At 37.8% G+C, this 24562-nt stretch overlaps 1 protein-coding gene across 1 annotated transcript in view; it reads left to right on the top strand.

Moving 5' to 3' along the window:
• The first annotated feature begins 4998 nt into the window (after nucleotides 1–4998).
• The window catches only part of LOC143724482 (lipoxygenase homology domain-containing protein 1-like), a 110325-nt gene continuing 90761 nt past the window's right edge, over nucleotides 4999–24562 (top strand). Inside the window, exons 1-8 of the mRNA XM_077217550.1 lie at nucleotides 4999–5103; nucleotides 7319–7396; nucleotides 7491–7561; nucleotides 8090–8148; nucleotides 11784–11898; nucleotides 18707–18785; nucleotides 18868–18983; nucleotides 19854–19958. Coding sequence (XP_077073665.1) covers nucleotides 5028–5103; nucleotides 7319–7396; nucleotides 7491–7561; nucleotides 8090–8148; nucleotides 11784–11898; nucleotides 18707–18785; nucleotides 18868–18983; nucleotides 19854–19958 — 699 coding nt within the window. The 5' untranslated portion in view covers nucleotides 4999–5027. The remainder of the gene's footprint in view (nucleotides 5104–7318; nucleotides 7397–7490; nucleotides 7562–8089; nucleotides 8149–11783; nucleotides 11899–18706; nucleotides 18786–18867; nucleotides 18984–19853; nucleotides 19959–24562) is intronic.

Raw genomic sequence — 24562 nt, 5'->3', positions numbered from 1 at the left:
TATCTTCAGTCATTTTCCTTCTTCTCCAGTTAACGTATAGAGTTAGATTATTGAATAGTAATTTAATACTGGATAATAAAGAATGTTTAGATGTTTGTGCTGGAAAACAAGACAGAAACACTGAGGAAAAACATCTTAAGATTTACATATATATTGTGTATTTATAACCAAACAAGTATTCTAAAGTAAACTATAGTCTATTTTAACTCTACAACCTTTTTGGACAGGTTTTCTTCCTTAAAAACTGTAACACACTTCCTCAAAAGAGAAAAGGAAGTATTGGAGAATAACTCTGATCAAACGCGCTGTGGGAGTCCGAACCCGTTACACAAGATAACACACTTCTCATTGTTGAAGGCTATTGTTTCCCAGTTTGGTTGCAAAAAAAAAAAAAAAAAAAAAAAACGAATCTGAATTTACAACAAAAAATGTTGTTCCACAATTCCAGTTCACTAGTAGCTACACGTATGTGATAATATACAGCTAGGAAACTACAATATGTTCTGAGAACGTTGTGCTAATGTTCCCGTTACGTTATGATAACATGATTTCAGGAAAACGCTCCATGAAGGATGTATAAATCATGTTTTTGTGCTGATGTTTTGAGAACATTATTACAGTAAAGACTAGATCACTTTGAAGGAACGTTCTAGTAACGTTACTGAAACTTTGCTGAACTTAATTGTTCATAACTTTGAGAGAAGCTTTACATTAACTCCATTATCATCAAACAACTAAATAAACCTGATTAAGGTTTGCAAAAAAGTATAATGTAGGCGTGTGATCACAGATTCATATAATACATAATAATTAAGATAATACACTTTATTTTCTACAGCGCCTTTAAAAAGTAGCATCTCAAAGCGCTTCACAAGAATAGAAACATAAAAACAATGCATTAATGACAGAAACAAAATAAAATACCATATAAAAATATATTATGAAATGTTCGATTACTGTAATAATAATAATAACATATATGTGCAAGGGATATGGTGTGTGTGTGTGTGTGTGTGATGAGTAGGTTTAGGGATAGGGTTAGTGTGTGCGTGTGTGTGTGTGTGTCTGTGTGTGTGTGTGTGTGTGTGTGTGTGTGTGTGTGTGTGTGTGTGTGTGTGTGTGTGTGTGTGTGTGTGTGTGTGTGTGTGTGTGTGATGAGTAGGTTTTGGGATAGGGTTAGTGTGTGCGTGTGTGTGTGTGTGTCTGTGTGTGTGTGTGTGTGTGTGTGTGTGTGTGTGTGTGTGATGAGTAGGTTTAGGGATAGGGTTAGTGTGTGCGTGTGTGTGTGTGTGTCTGTGTGTGTGTGTGTGTGTGTGTGTGTGATGAGTAGGTTTAGGGATAGGGTTAGTGTGTGTGTGTGTGTGTGTGTGTGTGTGTGTGTGTGTGTGTGTGTGTGTGTGTGTGTGTGTGTGTGTGTGTGTGATGAGTAGGTTTAGGGATAGGGTTAGTGTGTGTGTGTGTGTGTGTGTGTGTGTGTGTGTGTGTGTGTGTGTGTGTGTGTGTGTGTGTGTGTGTGTGTGTGTGTGTGTGTGTGTGTGTGTGTGTCTGTGTGTGTGTGTGTGTGTGTGTGTGTGTGTGTGTGTGTGTGTGTGTGTGATGAGTAGGTTTAGGGATAGGGTTAGTGTGTGTGTGTGTGTGTGTGTGTGTGTGTGTGTGTGTGTGTGTGTGATGAGTAGGTTTAGGGATAGGGTTAGTGTGTGTGTGTGTGTGTGTGTGTGTGTGTGTGTGTGATGAGTAGGTTTAGGGATAGGGTTAGTGTGTGTGTGTGTGTGTGTGTGTGTGTGTGTGTGTGTGATGAGTAGGTTTAGGGATAGGGTTAGTGTGTGTGTGTGTGTGTGTGTGTGTGTGTGTGTGTGTGTGTGTGTGTGTGTGTGTGTGTGTGTGTGTGTGTGTGTATGTGTGTGTGTGTATGTGTGTGTGTGTGTGTGTGTGTGTGATGAGTGGGTTTAGGGATAGGGTTAGTGTGTGTGTGTGTGTGTGTGTGTGTGTGTGTGTGTGTGTGTGTGTGTGTGTGTGTGTGTGTGTGTGTGTGTGTGATGAGTGGGTTTAGGGATAGGGTTAGTGTGTGTGTGTGTGTGTGTGTGTGTGTGTGTGTGTGTGTGTGTGTGTGTGTGTGTGTGTGTGTGTGTGTGTGTGTGTGTGTGTGTGATGAGTGGGTTTAGGGATAGGGTTAGTGTGTGTGTGTGTGTGTGTGTGTGTGTGTGTGTGTGTGTGTGTGTGTGTGTGTGTGTGTGTGTGATGAGTGGGTTTAGGGATAGGGTTAGTGTGTGTGTGTGTGTGTGTGTGTGTGTGTGTGTGTGTGTGTGTGTGTGTGTGTGTGTGTGTGTGTGTGTGTGTGTGTGTGTGTGTGTGTGTGTGTGTGTGTGTTTAGGGATAGGGTTAGTGTAAGCGGACAGAATATACAGTTTGTACAGTATAAAAACCATTAAGTCTATGGAGAGTCCCCACAAAGATAGTAAACCAGACATGTGTGTGTGTGTGTGTGTGTGTGTGTGTGTGTGTGTGTGTGTGTGTGTGTGTGTGTGTGTGTGTGTGTGTGTGTGTGTGTGTGTGTGTGTGTGTGTGTGTGTGTCAGGCCTTTTTTGAGCACCACACCTTCAGGGTGTTTGTCCTGATGAAGCTCTGGCTGAAGAGGAAGTGCTCAGATCCTCTTCCTGTCTTCCAATCACCTCAACGTTTCGGTGTAAAGCCTATAAAACACTCAGAATCAGGTTGTGTGAAAACGTCTCTGATGAAGTGAAAGTCCTGGATGAATCAGGACAAAGGGGCTTCTGTGAACGACAGACACACACACACACACACACACACACACACACTGCATCACTGTGAAAGAATAAAACCAGCGTCCGGCCAGTTCCAGTTCTGTCGATACACTGAGATCTTTGCTTGTAAAGTGTGTTTTTCTTCTGTAAAGATGTTCTATATCCAGTTCATCCTTGATTCTAATACACAGATCTTTCCGGCCGTCGGTTAATGTAAATTGTGTGTTTCTTGGGTTTGTGTCGTTTGTAAAAACAGGAGGATGTTTACATCAAGCGTTTGTGCAGAGCGTCATTGAAAGATTCCAGCATGATCTCAATCCTTTCTGAGCTTTGAAAATAACTTTATTTTACTTTATCTGGTCTTTTGATCATACTTTACAATAAGGTTTATTTTTGGATGCACCGATAGGAACATTTTGCCCGATACCGATAATTATTTATATTTGAAAGCCGATAACCGATATATTGGCTGATAAATCTAAATCCAAATTTTATATATTTTTCTGAGAAAATGATTATCAAAACAAAAGTCTCACAATTAATGATTAATTAATATGTTCTTATGGGGCCGATAACGCTAAAATTAAAAATGAACATATATCGGCCGATACCGATATGGTGACAGATATATTGTGCATCCCTAGTTTAAATTGTTAACATGAACTAACAATGAACAATACTTTATTTAAGTTTATATTAATGTACACTTAAAGGGACAGTTCACCCAAAAATAAAAACTCACTCTTATGTTGTTCTAAACCTGTATGAGTTTCTTTCTTCTGCTGAACACAAAGGAAGATATTTTGAAGAATGTTTGTAATAGTTTTGGGGCATCATTGACTTCCATAGTAGGAATAGAAATACTATAGAAGTTGATGGGGTCCGACTGTTTGATTACTAACATTCTTCGAAATATCTTCCTTTTTGTTCAGCAGAAGAAAGAAACTCATACTGTAAACCCTAACGCTCAAAATAATTAACTGGTTTGAGTTGGACAAACTTAAATTAAAGTAATTAGTTCAGACAAATTAACTTTTATGAGTATTTAGCACTTTCTTTTTCTTTCAAGTTCACAGAACGGATATATTTCAAGTAAACTGAACTGTTTCATTGTTTTGAGTTTTATTAAATTGTTTCTTTTAATTTAGATGAACTTAAGATTAACTGAAACGTCCAGGATGTCTATTTCCCAGCATGCTTTGCCAATGGCACTCGAAAGGGAGAGTAAATGCTAAAATTAAGTGTAATATAATGTTTTTTTGTGCAAGATTAATGTTAAGTGTGTGATTTAGTAGTGATTAATCTTTTGTTATGCTAATTTAGAAGAATTTCTGTTAACGTTGGTTTTAGGATAGTTACATCATGGAGACGAGTGATGCATGAGCTTTATATGAGAGAAAATAAAACCTTTAAAATGCTGCAAGTGCTACTGTATAACGTACTATTGTTAACAGAAAGTTAAAAAATTAGAAAGTTAGCAAACTAGTTTGTTAAAGCTAGCTAAGTGTATACTAATAAAATTGTTCACATTGAGATTAAATGAAATTTTTCAACTTAAAAGTTGTTGTTTTTTGCCAACTTATTTGGGTTTACAACATAAGAGTGAGTACATGATGACAGAGTTTTCATTATTTTTAGGTGCACTGTCCCTTTAATTATACGTTTTTAAGATCAAGAGTTGTGTCTGCTAACATGCACATTAAACTAACATGAGCATGAATATTTTTAGTACCTAACATTGGCATAGATTAATAATGCTGTAAGGATATTTGGCTCATGTGGTTCATTTGTTATATTTAATGCATTCAATAATGTTTAGCCTACAAATGAGACCTTATTGTAAAGTGTTGCCGGTCTGTTCTTAATGGGAGTTTAATTATAGGAACTTTCCTTAAAAGTGATTTGAAGTGATAACATCAGAAGAATATGGTTTCTTAAGTCTAATCAAATTGATTTCTGTGAAATCAGCAACTCTCTTTATTATATCAGACCGCCATCTATCGGGATCATCTATAATCACACTGAAACATGAGGCTTGTAGAAATATTTTACTTTCTTCATATTAAAATCTCTTTCCAGCACGCGTGAAATCAGATTGTACTATTACACACTCACGGGGTTGATTATAACATATACGATTTTTGTTTTGTTTTGGGGGAATTCTACAAATAATAATTTCTGTCATAATGGTAGCACCCAAGCAGACGCATGCGCATTGACTCTCTGTGATCCCCCGTCGCTCGTGCTGAATGGTTCAGTCTAAAGATGGCGGCCTCCATCCTGCAGCGCTGCCAGCTTCCCGTACAAACCTTTTCTAAATGTGTTAATTACAGATTAATCGGTGAGTGTCACTTTTAATGGATGATCATTAAACTGTCATGCTTACGTCAGAAAGAGATAGGTATAGAAGTATGTGCTTTAATCTTTAAGATAGACGCCTAGAGATGTGAATGAGAGGTGAACGCTAATGACACAAGATCACGTGTAAGTTAAATGTTTGTATACAACTCGGTTTTTGAGTGATGATCATTATATATATATATATATATATATATATATATATATATATATATATATATAATGTAACATGACAATTCTGTAGCACAATGTCGTTATAATAATAATAAACATATTTTCCATATGTTTGTAGTGAGAAACTTCATTTATATTATTGATCACATTATTTGATTCTGATTCACAAGCTCTTAATTTGATTCGAGTTCAATTTCGATTCATTTGGATATATAACAGGTACTGTAGATGTCTCTCTCAACTAATGCTGTTAAAACTGTACAGAGAACACTGTCACTATAAAATTACAGGTTAAAATGAATAACAAATTTCAAATTTCTTTGTTTTTTTATTTTTCAGATATGTTAACAATCAACACTCAAATAAAAACAGTTCTATACAAACATTTAAATTACACATAAGGAAGATATAGTTATGTTTTATTCTATTTTAAACATTTAAACGGTGGCTGTAATAAAATATTGAGAGATTTAAAGGGTTACATCACCCAAAAATGTTAATTATCCCATAATTTACTCCCCATCAATAAAGGTCTTCTGTAGGGTTGCCATGTGTTTTTGAAAGAAAAATATACATATTTATAACTTTATAAACTATAATCACTGGCTTCCTGTAACGGCCGTACATGTCTAGTTCCGGCGGAAGAGTGACCTCTGACCCGACGCATGACGAGTGACCTCTGACCTCGCCATGCTTTGGGTCAGAGGTCACTCGTCATGCGTCGGGTCAGAGGTCACTCGTCGGGTCAGAGGTCACTCGTCATGCGTCGGGTCAGAGGTCACTCGTCGGGTCAGAGGTCACTCACCATGCGTCGGGTCAGAGGTCACTCGTCGGGTCAGAGGTCAATCGTCGGGTCAGAGTTCACTCGCCATGTGTCGGGTCAGAGGTCACTCACCATGCGTCGGGTCAGAGGTCAATCGTCGGGTCAGAGTTCACTCGCCATGCGTCGGGTCAGAGGTCACTCGTCGGGTCAGAGGTCACTCGTCGGGTCAGAGGTCACTCGCCATGTGTCGGGTCAGAGGTCACTCGTCATGCGTCGGGTCAGAGGTCACTTGCTATACGTCGGGTCAGAGGTCACTCGTCATGTGTCGGGTCAGAGGTCACTCGTCATGTGTCGGGTCAGAGGTCACTCGCCATGCGTCGGGTCAGAGGTCACTCGCCATGCGTCGGGTCAGAGGTCACTCACCATGCGTCGGGTCAGAGGTCACTCACCATGCGTCGGGTCAGAGGTCACTCGTCATGCGTCGGGTCAGAGGTCACTCGCCATGCGTCGGGTCAGAGGTCACTCGTCATGCGTCGGGTCAGAGGTCACTCGCCAAGTGTCCGGTCAGAGGTCACTCGTCATGTGTCGGGTCAGAGGTCACTCGCCATGCGTCGGGTCAGAGGTCACTCGCCATGCGTCGGGTCAGAGGTCACTTGCCATGCGTCGGGTCAGATGTCACTCGCCATGCGTCGGGTCAGAGGTCACTCGTCATGTGTCCGGTCAGAGGTCACTCGTCATGTGTCGGGTCAGAGGTCACTTGCCATGCGTCGGGTCAGATGTCACTCGCCATGCGTCGGGTCAGAGGTCACTCGCCATGTGTCCGGTCAGAGGTCACTCGTCATGTGTCGGGGCAGAGGTCACTCGTCATGTGTCCGGTCAGAGGTCACTCGCCATGCGTCGGGTCAGAGGTCACTCGTCATGCGTCGGATCAGAGGTCACTCATCATAATACAACTCTGATTGTGTTTGGCTGAAATAATAAAGTCATATACCCCCAGGATTGAGGTGTAGGGCGAGTAAACAAAGGGATAATTTTCATTTTTAGGTTAACCAACCTTTTAAGTTCTCAACGGTGTCATAATAAATGTCCAGCGCACTGTGGAAAAAAAAGCAAAATAAAAGTCCCACTTCCGACTCATCGGCCAAACAGGAAAACTTATTGGTATTTTAAAAACGCCAAATATCGGTAGGCCACTAATCACAATGAAGATCGGCTGAGAATAATATTCTGATTAACGCTTTAAAGCTTGTGTTGGTTTCAGTCAGGAGATGTTTGCTGTCATCGGCGTACACTGACACGGCATTATGGGAGCAGAGACAGAAGGACCCGCAGGACCTCGGTGAGACTCTGAGCCAATCATAATGGAGAACTGCTGTACACACACTTTACACACGCTTTACACGTGATGATGTGTGTATTAATGTGTTCTGCAGGACAGCTGGCCTCTCTGATGGACAGAACGTATGAGAGGAAGTTTCCCGTCAGCTCTTTGGTCATCGGCAGGGTGAGAGAGACAGAATATTATTACATTACATATATTTAATTTACACTATATTTTTTACTGTATGTGTATGCATGTGAAGTTGCTTGTGGTTTCTCAATTATGTTCTTAACAGAGATCAAACAACACACAAAAACAAATGCTTACACTATTTTAAGGTGTCCTTGTTACAGTGTAATGCTTGAGTAATATTAATTAACTACATGTTCTTACTATAGGGTTAGTTGCATGTTATTATGCATGATTTACTGTTATTACTACTACAGTAACATTTGTAACAGACACTGTGAAATAAAGCGTTATCAAAAACAAAAAATAAATGGAAAAACATAAATCGCATAAACAAAACAAAAAATCATAGTATCACAAAAATGCCATGTAAATGTTTGGAGGAGGAATTTGCTTATGGTTTAAAATATTTTAGAATATGCAATAGAATAATTAAACTGCATTTTTCATGTGAATTCATGCCTTTTTTAACATAAAATGGTAAATGAAGTAAATGTTTTAACATGTGTACGTCTTGTTTAGTTTATAGACACTTTATCATCAAGAGAAGAAGTTGATCAAGCGGAATATTACCTATATAAGTAAGTGTTTAAATCTATTTAAGTCTTTAAATATGTTACTGTTTGTACGCTGCACTGTAAAAAAAGATTTTCCCAAGTTGTAAATAAAATATAAGATTATTGGAGTATGTTTTACATGAAAATACTGTTTGAGTCTGTCTACTTGGAAAATTAAATTTTTAATTCAATACTAGCAGTTTCTCATGTTATGACTTTTCTGCTGACGATTAATTGTCATACAAATTATTTTGATTAACAATTTAATTCTGTTTTGTTCAGGTATCTTGCAGTGTAAGCCTAATACTTACTTGGAATCATATATAATATAATAATATAAATTATAATAAAATAGGCAAAGATGATGATCTCAAACCCTCTGGTGCTTTTCAGTAATTTTTTAACGTTTTGTTATTTTACAATTTTTTCTTTATGGTACGAAACTTGGCAAAGGTTTTGACACTTGCTGTGAACACACAAAAAAATCATGGACAAGATTAAAAAAGGTAAAAAAAAATTAAAAAAAAGATTTGGTGCATTACTCACAACAATGTAATTTTTCACTTTTTAAACTTTTTCCAGTTCAGCAATAATCTGCCAAGTGTCGTCTTTAAAAAGAGATCGAACTTCAGTCTGTGATCCAAAGCATTCAAGAATCATAAATTAATTAGTAACATAAAGTAAAAATAAAATAGATAAAAAACATTATTGAACTCGAAATAATAATAATAATAATAATAATAATAAATTGAATTTGTATAGCGCTTTTCTCGAACTCAAAGTCGCTTTACAGGGCAGGTGAATAAGCAAGAAAAAAACAAAAAAAAAAAACAGGCACATATAGGGATGGGAGGGGCGTGGGGCTACGGATAGGCAGAGGTAAAGAGATGGGATTTGAGGCGGGACTGGAAGATGGTGAGGGACTCAGAGGTGCGGATCTCATGGGGGAGGGAGTTCCAGAGCCTGGGAACTGCCCTGGAAAAGGCTCTGTCCCCAAAACTGCAGAGCTTGGACTTGTGGCTGCAGAAGAGACCGGCTGAGGTGGATCTGAGGGACCGTGAGGGTTGATAGGGGGAGAGGAGGTCAGTGAGGTAAGAGGGGGCCAGGTGGTGGATGGCTTTGTAGGTAAGGACCAGGATTTTGTATGTGATCCGGTGGGAAATAGGGAGCCAGTGTAGTTGTTTTAGGACTGGAGTGATGTGGTGCCAGGATTTGGAGCGGGTGATGAGTCGGGCGGCTGCATTCTGGACCAGTTGGAGTCTTTTTATGTAGTTTGAGCTAATACCAAGGAGTAATGAGTTGCAGTAGTCCAGTCGTGAGTAGACATGTGCCGGTATTCGGTAATGCGATAAATCGCGGTAATGAATATGCACGATATTGTTATCGCGGGGACTTCGAAATACCGTGAAAAATAATAGATCCGAATTTAGATTTTTAGAACGCGCATCAGCTTATTTTCCATCAACCGCTTAAAAAAACAATGCGTATATGCTGCGCAAAACACGTGCGCACTTTGATGTAAACAATCCCCACATCACATGTATAAGCACTGTGTGAATGCAGTGTGCACTCTAGTCTAATGTAAACAATCCTCACATGGAGAAGAAGCACGGCGGAAAGAGGAACGCTGCCGACTATTTATCCCCCGCATGGCTGCCAACTCTCACGCATTCAGCAGCTTGAGACTCACGCATTTGACACTTTCACACGGTCTCGCGCCACACATCCATTTTCTCACGCAGAGAAAAATCGCGGAGCAAAGAGGACACTGACACCGACAGACTAGACAGAGCAGGTTACTTTTGATATGAAAAAAATATCAGCTCTCAGGTTTTATAACGAAATTCAGACAATAAATACTGTTTTGGTGCTTGTAAATGACGTGACAGATCGCGCGCCTCAGTTCAAGTAAACAGATAATCTGTTACTTTTTATTAAAGATACAGTACAACCCACCGAAAGGTATACGTACTTTCGATCAATCAGTGTTTTTCAACCACGGAAAGAGGTCAATAACACTGCAGGAGAACAATTATGTCACAGAACGTTACATTTACCTCAGGAAAGCCATTTAATGTTAGTTGACTATAAGAAAATAGCTATAGAGAGGAGTATTTTGCTAAATATGTGCACTATATTACATATTTTAATATATGTTTACTTGTCATTATATAATTGTTATTATAATGAAAATTACGGCATATTACATTTTTATATTTATATTATTATTATATTTATATTGTATGCATTATATTTAATTTCTCTCTGTATGTTTACAGCATTATGTGAGATATATTTTTTCTTGAGAAAAAATTAAATGCAGGCTATCTACTGTAGCCTACCTAATATTTATCCAAATGAGTCAATATTGAATCAAGATTGAAATTAAATCCAAGAATTTAATTGAAATCATGAAAATTGTGTTAAGCAATAATACAAACAGTAGCCTCAGTAACTGTACCATGTAAACATTATAACATGTTGTCACTAAAAAATAAAATTAATGTTTTGACAATCACAATTACACATTGTGATGCAAGTTTTTTTTAGATACCCCCAATCCGTCTGTTTCTCTTGTGCAATTAAAATATCGTGATAATACCGTATACCGTGATAAAAGCTCAATCAATTAATCGCAGCATGAAAATTTGATACCGGCACATGCCTAGTCGTGAGGAGATGAAGGCGTGAATGAGTCTTTCAGCAGCAGAGGGTGTGAGTGAGGATCTGATTTTGGCGACGTTGCGGAGGTGAAAGAAGGAGGTTTTAATGACATGACAGATGTGAGGTTCAAGGGAGAGGGTTGAATCAAAAACCACGCCGAGGTTGCGGGCCTGGGGGGATGGGGAGACAATGGTGTCGTCAATGGTGAGAGTGATGTTATTGGTTTTGCTGAGAGTGGATTTGGAGCCTATGAGGAGGAATTCTGTTTTATTACTATTGAGTTTGAGGAAGTTATGTTGCATCCAGGTTTTAATAGCTGACAGACATGAGTTGATATGGGAGAGGGGAGGATTGTGGGGGGATTTGGTGCTGAGGTAGATCTGAGTGTCATCGGCATAACAGTGGAAGTTCAGGTTGAATTGGCGGAGTATCTGACCAAGGGGGAGGATGTAAATGATGAAGAGGAGGGGGCCGAGTACGGATCCTTGGGGAACGCCTTGGGTGACTGTGGCTGTTGCAGAGGTGTGATTATGAAGAGAGATGAAGTGGGATCTGTTGGAAAGGTAGGAACGGAGCCAGCTGAGTGCAATACCTTCGATACCAAGGTCTTTGACCTTGGTATCGATGAAATATGTGCAATGAAATATAGCACATTTCATTTAAATGAAATTTTTGCGATGCCATGCGAGGAGCACCAGAGGGTTAATGCTTTGAAAATTAAATATAATGTAATGTAATATAATACAATATAATATAATATAATGTAGTGATTAAACCCACAAACCTTCATTTCATATGACGCAAGATCTTTGTTTACAATAGTTTTGTTTTTATATTCTCTGGCAAAATGTGAATTTAAACTGGACAAATATTGCGATTGGATGGAATAGCCATGATCAGAAGATTGATCAATAACAGTGACAGGCCCGTTTCTATGTGAAATCAGTTTCCCTGTGTGTTTTCCTGTTGGATCAGTTGAAGTGTGTGTTTCTCAGGTTTCGTCACAGTCCGAACTGCTGGTATCTGCGGGACTGGAGCGTTCACAGCTGGTTCCGGCAGTGTCTGAAACACGGAGCCCGAGATAAAGCCCTTTACACACTGAAGAACAAGGTCCCCGCATGCTTTCACTTCACCAATGAATGACGTCTATGAGCTTCAACACACACTCTGTGCAATGCAGCGCCAGCGCGACACAAGTGTGTTTTGCTAGTTTCAGCCCGACAATCATTTTTATGTCCTGCGCCACGTTATTTAAATAGCAAATACATTTGCGCCCATCTGTGACCCATGAGCTGCTGGTCTGAGAACGAGTGTGTGTTCAGGAGTGTTGATGGAGCGTTGCAGTTTTGAGGAACTGAAATAGGCCGAGCGATTGACCAACTGAACCGTCTCTACAGTCAATGCACAATATTTGGTTTGTTATATAAAGAGCGCGTTAGTAATATGAGTCTATAGATGGGTCAACAACGCACTACACTCTGCTTATTACACACACACACACACACACTTCTTATTACACACACTCTGCTTATTACACACACACACACACACTGCTTATTACATACACACACACTCTGCTTATTACACACACACACACACACACACACTGCTTATTATACACACACACTCTGCTTATTACACACACACACACACACACACACACACACACACACTGCTTATTACACACACACACACACACTGCTTATTACACACACACACACACACACTGCTTATTACACACATACACTGCTTATTACACACACACACACACACACACTGCTTATTACACACACACACTGCTTATTACACACACACACACACTGCTTATTATAAACACACACTCTGCTTATTACACACACACACACACACACTGCTTATTACACACACACACTCTGCTTATTACACACACACACACACACACTGCTTATTATACACACACACTCTGCTTATTAAACACACACACACACACTGCTTATTACACACACACACACTGCTTATTACACACACACACACACTGCTTATTATAAACACACACTCTGCTTATTACACACACACACACACACACACACTGCTTATTACACACACACACTCTGCTTATTACACACACACACACACTGCTTATTATAAACACACACTCTGCTTATTACACACACACACACACTGCTTATTACACACACACACTCTGCTTATTACACACACACACTCTGCTTATTATACACACACACTCTGCTTATTACACACACACACACACACTGCTTATTACACACACACACACACTGCTTATTATAAACACACACTCTGCTTATTACACACACACACACACTGCTTATTATACACACACACTCTGCTTATTACACACACACACACACTGCTTATTATACACACACACTCTGCTTATTACACACACACACACACTGCTTATTATAAACACACACTCTGCTTATTACACACACACACTCTGCTTATTACACACACACTCTGCTTATTACACACACACACACACACACTGCTTATTATACACACACACTCTGCTTATTACACACACACACACACTGCTTATTATACACACACACTCTGCTTATTACACACACACACACACACTGCTTATTATAAACACACACTCTGCTTATTACACACACACACACACACACTGCTTATTACACACACACACTCTGCTTATTACACACACACACACACACACTGCTTATTATACACACACACTCTGCTTATTAAACACACACACACACACTGCTTATTACACACACACACACACTGCTTATTACACACACACACACACTGCTTATTATAAACACACACTCTGCTTATTACACACACACACACACACACACACTGCTTATTACACACACACACTCTGCTTATTACACACACACACACACACTGCTTATTACACACACACACACACTGCTTATTACACACACACACACACTGCTTATTATAAACACACACTCTGCTTATTACACACACACACACACACTGCTTATTACACACACACACTCTGCTTATTACACACACACACTCTGCTTATTATACACACACACTCTGCTTATTACACACACACACACACTGCTTATTACACACACACACACACTGCTTATTATACACACACACTCTGCTTATTACACACACACACACACACTGCTTATTACACACACACACACACTGCTTATTACACACACACACACTGCTTATTACACACACACACACACTGCTTATTATAAACACACACTCTGCTTATTACACACACACACACTGCTTATTATACACACACACTCTGCTTATTACACACACACACACACTGCTTATTATACACACACACTCTGCTTATTACACACACACACACTGCTTATTATAAACACACACTCTGCTTATTACACACACACACTCTGCTTATTACACACACACTCTGCTTATTACACACACACACACACACTGCTTATTATACACACACACTCTGCTTATTACACACACACACACACTGCTTATTATACACACACACTCTGCTTATTACACACACACACACACTGCTTATTATAAACACACACTCTGCTTATTACACACACACACACTGCTTATTACACACACACACTCTGCTTATTACACACACACACACACACACTGCTTATTACATACACACACACACACACACACACACACACTGCTTATTACACACACACACACACACACACACACACACACTGCTTATTAAACACACACACTCTGCTTATTACACACACACTCTGCTTATTACACACACACTCTGCTTATTACACACACACACACACACACTGCTTATTACATACACACACACACACACACACACACACTGCTTATTAAACACACACACTCTGCTTATTACACACACACTCTGCTTATTACACACACACTCTGCTTATTACACACACACTCTGCTTATTACACACACACACACACACACACACTGCTTATTATACACACACACTCTGCTTATTACACACCAACACACACACTGCTTATTACACACACACACTGCTTATTAAACACACACTCTGCTTATTACACACACACACTCTGCTTATTACACACACACACTCTGCTTATTACACACACACACACTGCTTATTACACACACACACACACACACTGCTTATTACACACACACACACACACTGCTTATTACACACACACACACACTATGCTTATTACACACACACACACTGCTTATTACACACACACACACACACACACTGCTTATTACACACACACACACACACACTGCTTATTACACACACACACACACTCTGCTTATTACACACACACACACTGCTTATTACACACACACACACACACACACTGCTTATTACACACACACACACACTGCTTATTATAAACACACACTCTGCTTATTACACACACACACACACTGCTTATTACACACACACACTCTGCTTATTACACACACACACACACACACTGCTTATTACACACACACACACACTGCTTATTAAACACACACTCTGCTTATTACACACACACACTCTGCTTATTAAACACACACACTCTGCTTATTACACACACACACACACACTGCTTATTACACACACACACACACACACTGCTTATTACACACACACACACGGCTTATTACACACACACACACACACTGCTTATTACACACACACACACACACTCTGCTTATTACACACACACACACACACTGCTTATTACACACACACACACACTGCTTATTACACACACACACACACACTCTGCTTATTACACACACACACACACACTGCTTATTACACACACACACACACACTGCTTATTAAACACACACTCTGCTTATTACACACGCACACTCTGCTTATTACACACACACACTCTGCTTATTACACACACACACTCTGCTTATTACACACACACACACTGCTTATTACACACACACACACACACTGCTTATTACACACACACACACACGGCTTATTACACACACACACACACACTGCTTATTACACACACACACACACTCTGCTTATTACACACACACACACACACACACTCTGCTTATTACACACACACACACACACACACTGCTTATTACACACACACACTGCTTATTAAACACACACTCTGCTTATTACACACGCACACTCTGCTTATTACACACACACACTCTGCTTATTACACACACACACTCTGCTTATTACACACACACTGCTTATTACACACACACACACACACTGCTTATTACACACACACACACGGCTTATTACACACACACACACACACTGCTTATTACACACACACAAACACTCTGCTTATTACACGCACACACACACACTGCTTATTACACACACACACACACACTGCTTATTACACACACACACACACACTCTGCTTATTACACACACACACACACACACACTGTATATTACACACACACACACACACTCTGCTTATTACACACACACACACACTCTGCTTATTACACACACACACACTGCTTATTACACACACACACACACACTGCTTATTACACACACACACACACACTGCTTATTACACACACACACACACTCTGCTTATTACACACACACACACACACTCTGCTTATTACACACACACACACACTGCTTATTACACACACACACACACACACTCTGCTTATTACACACACACACACACACTGCTTATTACACACACACACACACACTGCTTATTAAACACACACTCTGCTTATTACACACGCACACTCTGCTTATTACACACACACACACACACTGCTTATTACACACACACACTCTGCTTATTACACACACACACACACACTGCTTATTACACACACACACACACACTGCTTATTACACACACACACACACACACTGCTTATTACACACACACACACACACACTGCTTATTACACACACACACACACACACACACACACACACTGCTTATTAAACACACACTCTGCTTATTACACACAAACACTCTGCTTATTACACACGCACACTCTGCTTATTACACACGCACACTCTGCTTATTACACACACACACTCTGCTTATTACACACACACACTCTGCTTATTACACACACACACTCTGCTTATTACACACACACACTCTGCTTATTACACACGCACACTCTGCTTATTACACACACACACTCTGCTTATTACACACACACACTCTGCTTATTACACACGCACACTCTGCTTATTACACACACACACTCTGCTTATTACACACACACACTCTGCTTATTACACACACACACACTGCTTATTACACACACAGGGATGCGCAGAGTCACAGAAACATGCCAAATATTAAAAATAAAAGGATTACAATGTAAAAGATGATTATAGTATACATAAAGAGTATACATATACTCTCCCTCATGTTGTTCAACCCCGTAAGACCTTCGTTCATCTTCGAAACATGAATTAAGATATTTGTGATTAAATCTGAGAGCTGGATCACTCCTACATAGGCTTCTAAGGGATTGAAACTTGTTCCCCGAAACGTTATTAAAGACATCGTTAAAATAGTCCGAGTGACTACAGTGGCTCAATCTTAAGTTTATCAAGCGACGAGAATACTTTTTGTGCGCAAAAACAAACAAAAATAACGACTTTATAGAGCTGCACGATTATCACAAAAATCATAATTGCCGATTATTCCCTTGAAATTGTAATTGCGATCATTAATTACGATTATTACAATTTACATTGAATATATATAGGTGTATTATAATACATGTTTACACAAAAATTGTTAACACACACACAAGTACTGTCCCCCTTTACTAAACATCAATTGTAAGAATGACTAATAGTAAAGACTACTAATAGATAAACATTAGGACAATGCTAAAGAAATTAAATAGCAGTCCCAAACTAGTTTTTGTTAATACAATGTTGATATGAGCCACCACAGTCATTTAAAAATATGAAAAATAACACAAAGTGAAAATAAAGTGGCATTTTTGGGGTTATGGAAACGACACTTACCATGGTGAATACACAATACTAACAAGAACTGTTAATGAAACAGCTCCTGGTGAATAGAATGAAAATCACGCCTGCATGCAAATCCTTCTCAGCTAACACGTGATTTATTGGTGTTTTACTTTTATTTCGTGACTTACTAATTTACATTGTAACGACGTTGTCCGTAGTTTCTTTTGCACTTTATACAGTGAAGCGATACACAGCGCGCGCCGCCGCATTTGCGCGTGCAATTGAAGAGTGTGCGCTACGAGCACAGTATAACGGCTGACAGGACAGTAAAGTCCGTTTTTCTGAGGTGAAAGACTTTTTATTTCAGCGTACACTTACGTCACTGCCTGGTATGTCATATAGTGCTGGGTTTTCTGAAGTAGTCGTGATTCGCCTCTTATTACATAATCATGCTCTAAACACACACACACAGAGTGGATTTTCTTTTGTAATCGCGGCTTTGAACGATTATGAATCGTGGCATCCGTAATCGTAATCGCGATTAGAAATTCGATTAATTGTGCAGCCCTACGACTTTATTTCAACTATTGATTTCCTTCTCTGTGGGCGTCGAGTGAGTTCACTAGTGTAACAGCGCTTCTGTGTTGTACGTCACACGCATCACACACATGACCAGCGTCGGCCAATAGTGAGCCTGCATGTGACGTACAACAGAAGCGCCGCGCTGTTACACTAGTGAACTCACTCGAGGTTCAATCCCTTAGAAGCCTATGGAGGAGTGATCCAGCTCTCAGATTTAATCACGAATATCTTAATTCATGTTCCGAAGATGAACGAAGGTCTTACGGGGTTGAACAACATGAGGGAGAGTAAATACTGACAGAATTTACATTTTTGGGTGAACTATCCCTTTAAACATGTATTTGTAGCTGATCAGATGTGTTGTTGTCTTGCAGGTTCAGTTCGGCATGTTTCCTGACGACTTCACCTTTAATCTTCTGATCGACTCCTTTATAAAGGACAAAGACTTCAAGGGTTTGTAATTCTGTTTTTGCCACATGAATCCTGTGTAAGTTCATTTGTTGGGCATGAATCTCACGTTGCATGTTGACTCCAGGAGCGTGTTCAGTGGTGGAGGAAGTGATGCTTCAGGAGTCGTTCGAGAGAGTCTCCACACAGATACTGTCGCTTTACGCTCTCAGCAAATATCTGGCAACCAAACCTGAACTCAGCGTAAGTCAAACGGCAAAGAAATGAGCTTCTTCCTCAATGTTTCTGTCTGGTGTTCCTGCACAAACATCTAAACATTATTAAATCAAGATTTACTGGTGAAGAAAAATGACTGAAAACATTAAGATAAAGATATTTTAAATGAAGTGAGTTTGTGCTTAAAACAAGAAAAAGAAAAATTCTAATGGGGTCAGAAAAATAATCTTATTTTCCTTTTGAATTAAGTTGATTTTTCTGATTTGGCAGATATTTGTTCCTGGATTATTATTATAACTGAAATGAAAACCATTTTTGTTGCTTGAAACTTAAATAAAATGTAATATTAAAAAAAGGTGAATTTTATTTCCCATCTTCGTTTAGTTTAGGTTGACGTACTAAAAAACATTAAAAATGAGATTAATGAATAAAAACTATTAAATAAAAATAAAAACATAGGAAAAACACATAAAATTACTACAAATATTACTGAAATTAAAATATAAACATGAAATCTAATTCAAAATATTCATAACTATATCTCAATTATACTAAAATAACACTGATTTGTTCTTGTTTTAAGCACTTGTTTTCAGTCTTAATATCTGCAGTCATTTTTCTTCTCCAGTAAATATATCTTGATTTAATAATGTTTAGATATTTGTGATGGAAAACAAGACAGAAACACTGAGGAAAACATCATGTTTTGCAGTGTGGGAAAAACGGTGCATGCTATATTTTTGGTAAAAGGCAAAATAGATGAGAAAATTTTAATTGCAATACATTAAAATTACACTTTTTAATGAAATTTCGTATAAAACATTGAGTTCTATCAAACTTGGTTGACACGTGCTGTTGAATGATGCAATGTGTAACGCCGGCTGTGTGATTGTCCAGTGGCAGGAGGAGAGGATCATGGGAGCGTCTCTGATGTTGGTCGGATTGAAGCAGGAAAACTCTGTCGGCTTCAGCGCTCGGATTCTGGGACTCGCTCTCATCGGTGTGTGTTTTTAACAACGACAGCTTCACTGCACACATATCTAAACATCACACTGCAAAAAATGCTTTTCTTACTTTGTGTTTTTGTCTTGTTTCCAGTCCAAATATAAAGAAATTCTTAAAAAAAGATGCATTGCAACACCAAAAGCTATTATGTCTTGTTTTCTGGGGAAATAAATCAAAAATAAGTGATTTGTTGCTTAAAACAAGCAAAATGATCCGCCAGTGGGTGAGAAAAATAATCTCAATTCATACAGAAAGAAGATTATTTTGCTTGTTTTAAACTTATTTTTGATTTATTTCCCCAGAAAACAAGACATAATATCTTATGGTATTTTAATACTTTAGTAAATGCATCTTGATTTAATAATTTTTTTATATATTTGGACTGGAAACAAGACAAAAAAGCTAAGTAAGAAAAGCATTTCTTGCAGTGTAAGGGCAGATGGGAGTGTAAAGTTCTGCGGCTGATAAATTAATGTTAAATTAAAACAGCTCATATCCATGAGGAGCAACACAATCCACCAATCGCAGCATGTTAAGTGCAAAATACATGCTTTTTTGTGTTAAATAATGGAGCAAATACCAGTAAACTGCAAACCTTAGTCAGTCATGTGATTTGTTTAAATACTCTCTTCCCATAAACATTGTGTCTGAAAGGGAAACTCCTACAAATGCGTATGGAGTGATGCATTTACTTAGCAAGTCATTTAATTACCTTTAGTAAATTAGGGGATTACTTTTATTTTTTCTGTCATTTAATTACAGTCACTTCTGATGTAATTGCATTAAATACTTGACCAATTCTATATGCAACAATAGTGGATTTAACATCAAAATTTACCCTCTAATGTTAAAATGTATGTTTTTAATGTAACTAGTCAGATTAAGACTAATTTATGCAAGTTTATAATATTACTTTGAAAGATTTAAACGAGCCGTTTCATGTCTATCGTTGTATTGCTCAGCTGGACGAGGTTGATAGAAAGTAATTAGCGATGCAATGCTTTTTAGAGAGATTCCTCTAATTACACGGTTGAAGATGTTAGCTAGCAATGAATGACTTTTTTTAAGTTTTCACTGATCCTGGTTTAAGATGTTAGTAAATCTGGAGCTTTGTCTTGATATTATTTTATGAGTTTATGCTTAAAACTAGAAAAATATCTCAGTGGTTTGAGTGAATTAAGATTATTTTCATGACTCCTTTTGCAGATATTTGTTCTTGTTTTCAGCACGAGTACATTTTTCAGCCTTAGTATCTTCAGTTTTATAAATATCTTGATTTAAGTATGTTTAGATATTTGACATCATGTTTTTGCAGTGTTGATTTCATGAAGTCAGATTTAAATGTTCAGTGTGAAGGTTAATAATAGTGCAGGAGTTTATGAATAGTTCAGATGAATAGAGAAGCTGTGTGTGTGTTCTTGAACAGGTAAAGTGGAGCTGTCCAGAGGAATCCACGCTGTGTTTCACCAGATTCCCCTGATGTGGAGCTCGGGTTATCTCAGACGAGCTCTCGCTGTCATGAACACTGTGTGCTGCGACTTCACACACGTCAAGCTATCTGAGGAAGTCGTGAGTATCTGAAGCCATATCTAAATGACTGTAATGAGGGCTTGAAATGTTACATATCTCTCTTGCCTGAGGGAAAAGTTTAAAGAGAATCCACATAAATGATGTTCTTGAAGTAAACGTTTGAGATGCATAAACATAAACTCTGTTTTGGGGTCAGGATGAGATGTGAAGCTTTAGATGAACTCGCCAGAATAACCAGTTCTGCTTTTTCTCCATGTTCATCTTTCTTTATGTTGCTGTTTGATCATAAAAAAGTTATTCTCTATATCAGTGTCAGTGTTTCTGAATTCCTGAAACGCCTCTATTGTATCTTGAGTTTCTTCCGGGAACGAAACGCGTCACAAAATCCTCATTATACGCATATATCTATGCGCAGAATAAAGGGGCGGGGCCTGTTTGAGTTAGTTAGTAGTGTGTTAAACTGGCGGTTATGGTAAGGGGCGGGACATTTCTCAAACACACTCGAAGCGCTCGACCAATCACAACACACTGCTCCAGCCGACCAATCAGAGCACAGTGTGCTTTTCAGAAGGAGGGGCTTCATAGAGACAGGAAGTAAACAGAGCGTTACTGACAGACTGGGAAGAGAGGAGCCGCAACAATGGAGAATATGAGAAAAATAATCAACATTCATAGTTACAATTCTGACTTAAATATATGACATAAAAATGAAAAAAATTATGACTTTAAAGGTCATATTCTTAAATAAAAAGTTGAAATTCTGACTTCCAAGATTATGACAAAAAGTCAAAATTATGAAATATGTAGTCAGGATATTAAATATAATTGTAAAAAATTAAAAACACAAAAAAAAATAGAAGGATAAGTAAAAAAAAATCACATACAAGTCGAAAATTATGCCTTTAAAAGTCATATTCTTAAATAAAAAGAAATTCTTACTTTAATGTCAATTTTTACATAAAAATTTTAAATGTATTACATTTATGAGATAAGTTGAATACTACATTATGACTTAGTCAAAATTATGACATAAAAAGTATATTTAAAAAGTTAAAATTTTGACATACTAAGTCGGAATTATGATATAAAAAAGTATATTAAAAGGTTAAAATTCTGACTTAAATGTTTGACAAAAAATCAAAAACGACAGTAAAAAATATGACATACAAGTTGCAATTATGACTTAAAAAGTTGAAATTCTGACTTTTAAGATTATGACATAAAAACAAAACTGACATACTAAGTTGAAATGACAAAAAGTAAAAATTATGAAATAAGAAGTCATAATTATGATAATAAAAAGTCGAAATTCTGACTTCAAAAAATCATAAAAATGACACGCACTGAAATGATGACATAGAAGTCAAAATGCATGGAAACCTGTTCCAGAAGAGGCTAAAAACAACAAGACTTTGAGAAGAAGGATACAATGGCCTCTTTAACGTATGATGATGAATGTAAACCTTGAATGAGTCACTTTGATTAAACTCCTCTGTTAAATCAACACATGTAATGCATTGTGATGTTCTTGAGTGTTGAAGCATGTGTGTGTGTGTTTCAGCTGGAGTGTGTGGAGAAGATCCTGCAGGATCTGTCAGTGATTCCTGATGGACAGATCTCAGAGAACGACAGCGATGAGGAAGACACACTCGAGAGACTCACACTACCAGAGTACATGAAGCGCTTCCAGGTTAAACATCATCTTTCTCACACACACCTTCTAGACTTCTCACAGAGTGTGTAAGCGCTTGTTGGATTTCAGACGAAACTTAATGAATAACAAACATTATTAACAAATAACAAACAAGCATTCTAAGTTTTTGAAATGATCAACATGATCTGATAAACTGTAAACCCTAACGCTCAAAATAATTAACTGGTTTGAGTTGGACAAACTTAAATTAAAGTAATTAGTTCAGTCAGATTAACTTTTATGAGTATTTAGCACTTTCTTTTTCTTTCAAGCTCACAGAACGGATATATTTCAAGTAAACTGAACTGTTTCATTGTTTTGAGTTTTATTAAATTGTTTCTTTTAATTTAGATGAACTTAAGTTTAACTGAAACGTCCAGGATGTCTATTTCCCAGCATGCTTTGCCAATGGCACTCGAAAGGGAGAGTAAATGCTAAAATTAAGTGTAATATAATGTTTTTTTGTGCAAGATTAATGTTAAGTGTGTGATTTAGTAGTGATTAATCTTTTGTTATGCTAATTTAGAAGAATTTCTGTTAACGTTGGTTTTAGGATAGTTACATCATGGATTTGAGTGATGCATGAGCTTTATCAGAGAAAATAAAACCTTTGAAATGCTGCAAGTGCTACTGTATAACGTACTATTGTTAACATGTTAATAAATTAGTATGTTAGCAAACTAGCTTGTTAAAGCTAGCTAAGTTTATACTAATAAAAGTGTTCACATTGAGATTACATGAAAGTTTTAAGTTAACAGTTAAAATATAAAATATATCGTTTAAATCTTTCAAAGTAATATTATAAACTTGCATAAATTAGTCTTAAAATCTGCTAGTTCTGCTTACTTAAACGTTGAATTTCTTAACTTAAAAAATTTGAGGCAACTGATTGCCTTAATTGTTTTGAGTTTTGCCAACTTATTCGGGATTACAGTAAAAGTGTTTCAGTGTAACTGTACAAACTTCAGCTCGAGCTTCACGAGTCTTTCTGTGTCAAATCTCAACTGATTTTATCAAGTAAACACAAGAATAACTTTCATATTTTTCGTAATATTTCAGCTGGACTGAAGCAGCTTCGCTTTACTTGATTATCTGTTATTTTTTAAGAAAAATCATGTATCAAATATGATTATCAGGGTTTTGAGGAACGTTTATTTGTTCATCTCTCAATCATCATTGTATTGCATGTCGCATTATGTAACTACAGAGCTTTGATCATAAAACTAAGCATTTAAATATAATCTTACTAAGACATTATTGGTAGATATTAATATTTATATGCATTTTATGTCAATATTCTGCTATGCTGTTATAATCTCATTGATTTACATTACATTTACAAGCATCTGAATTTCATGTAAATATCAGCATATTTTTG

The sequence above is a fragment of the Siphateles boraxobius genome, unplaced genomic scaffold (assembly GCF_051911475.1).
Source record: "Siphateles boraxobius isolate OS27281-9 unplaced genomic scaffold, OSU_SipBor_1 74, whole genome shotgun sequence".
NCBI lineage: Eukaryota > Metazoa > Chordata > Actinopteri > Cypriniformes > Leuciscidae > Siphateles > Siphateles boraxobius.
The sequence above is the reverse complement of the archived record's forward strand: the minus strand, read 5'-3'. Positions and strand labels throughout refer to the sequence as shown.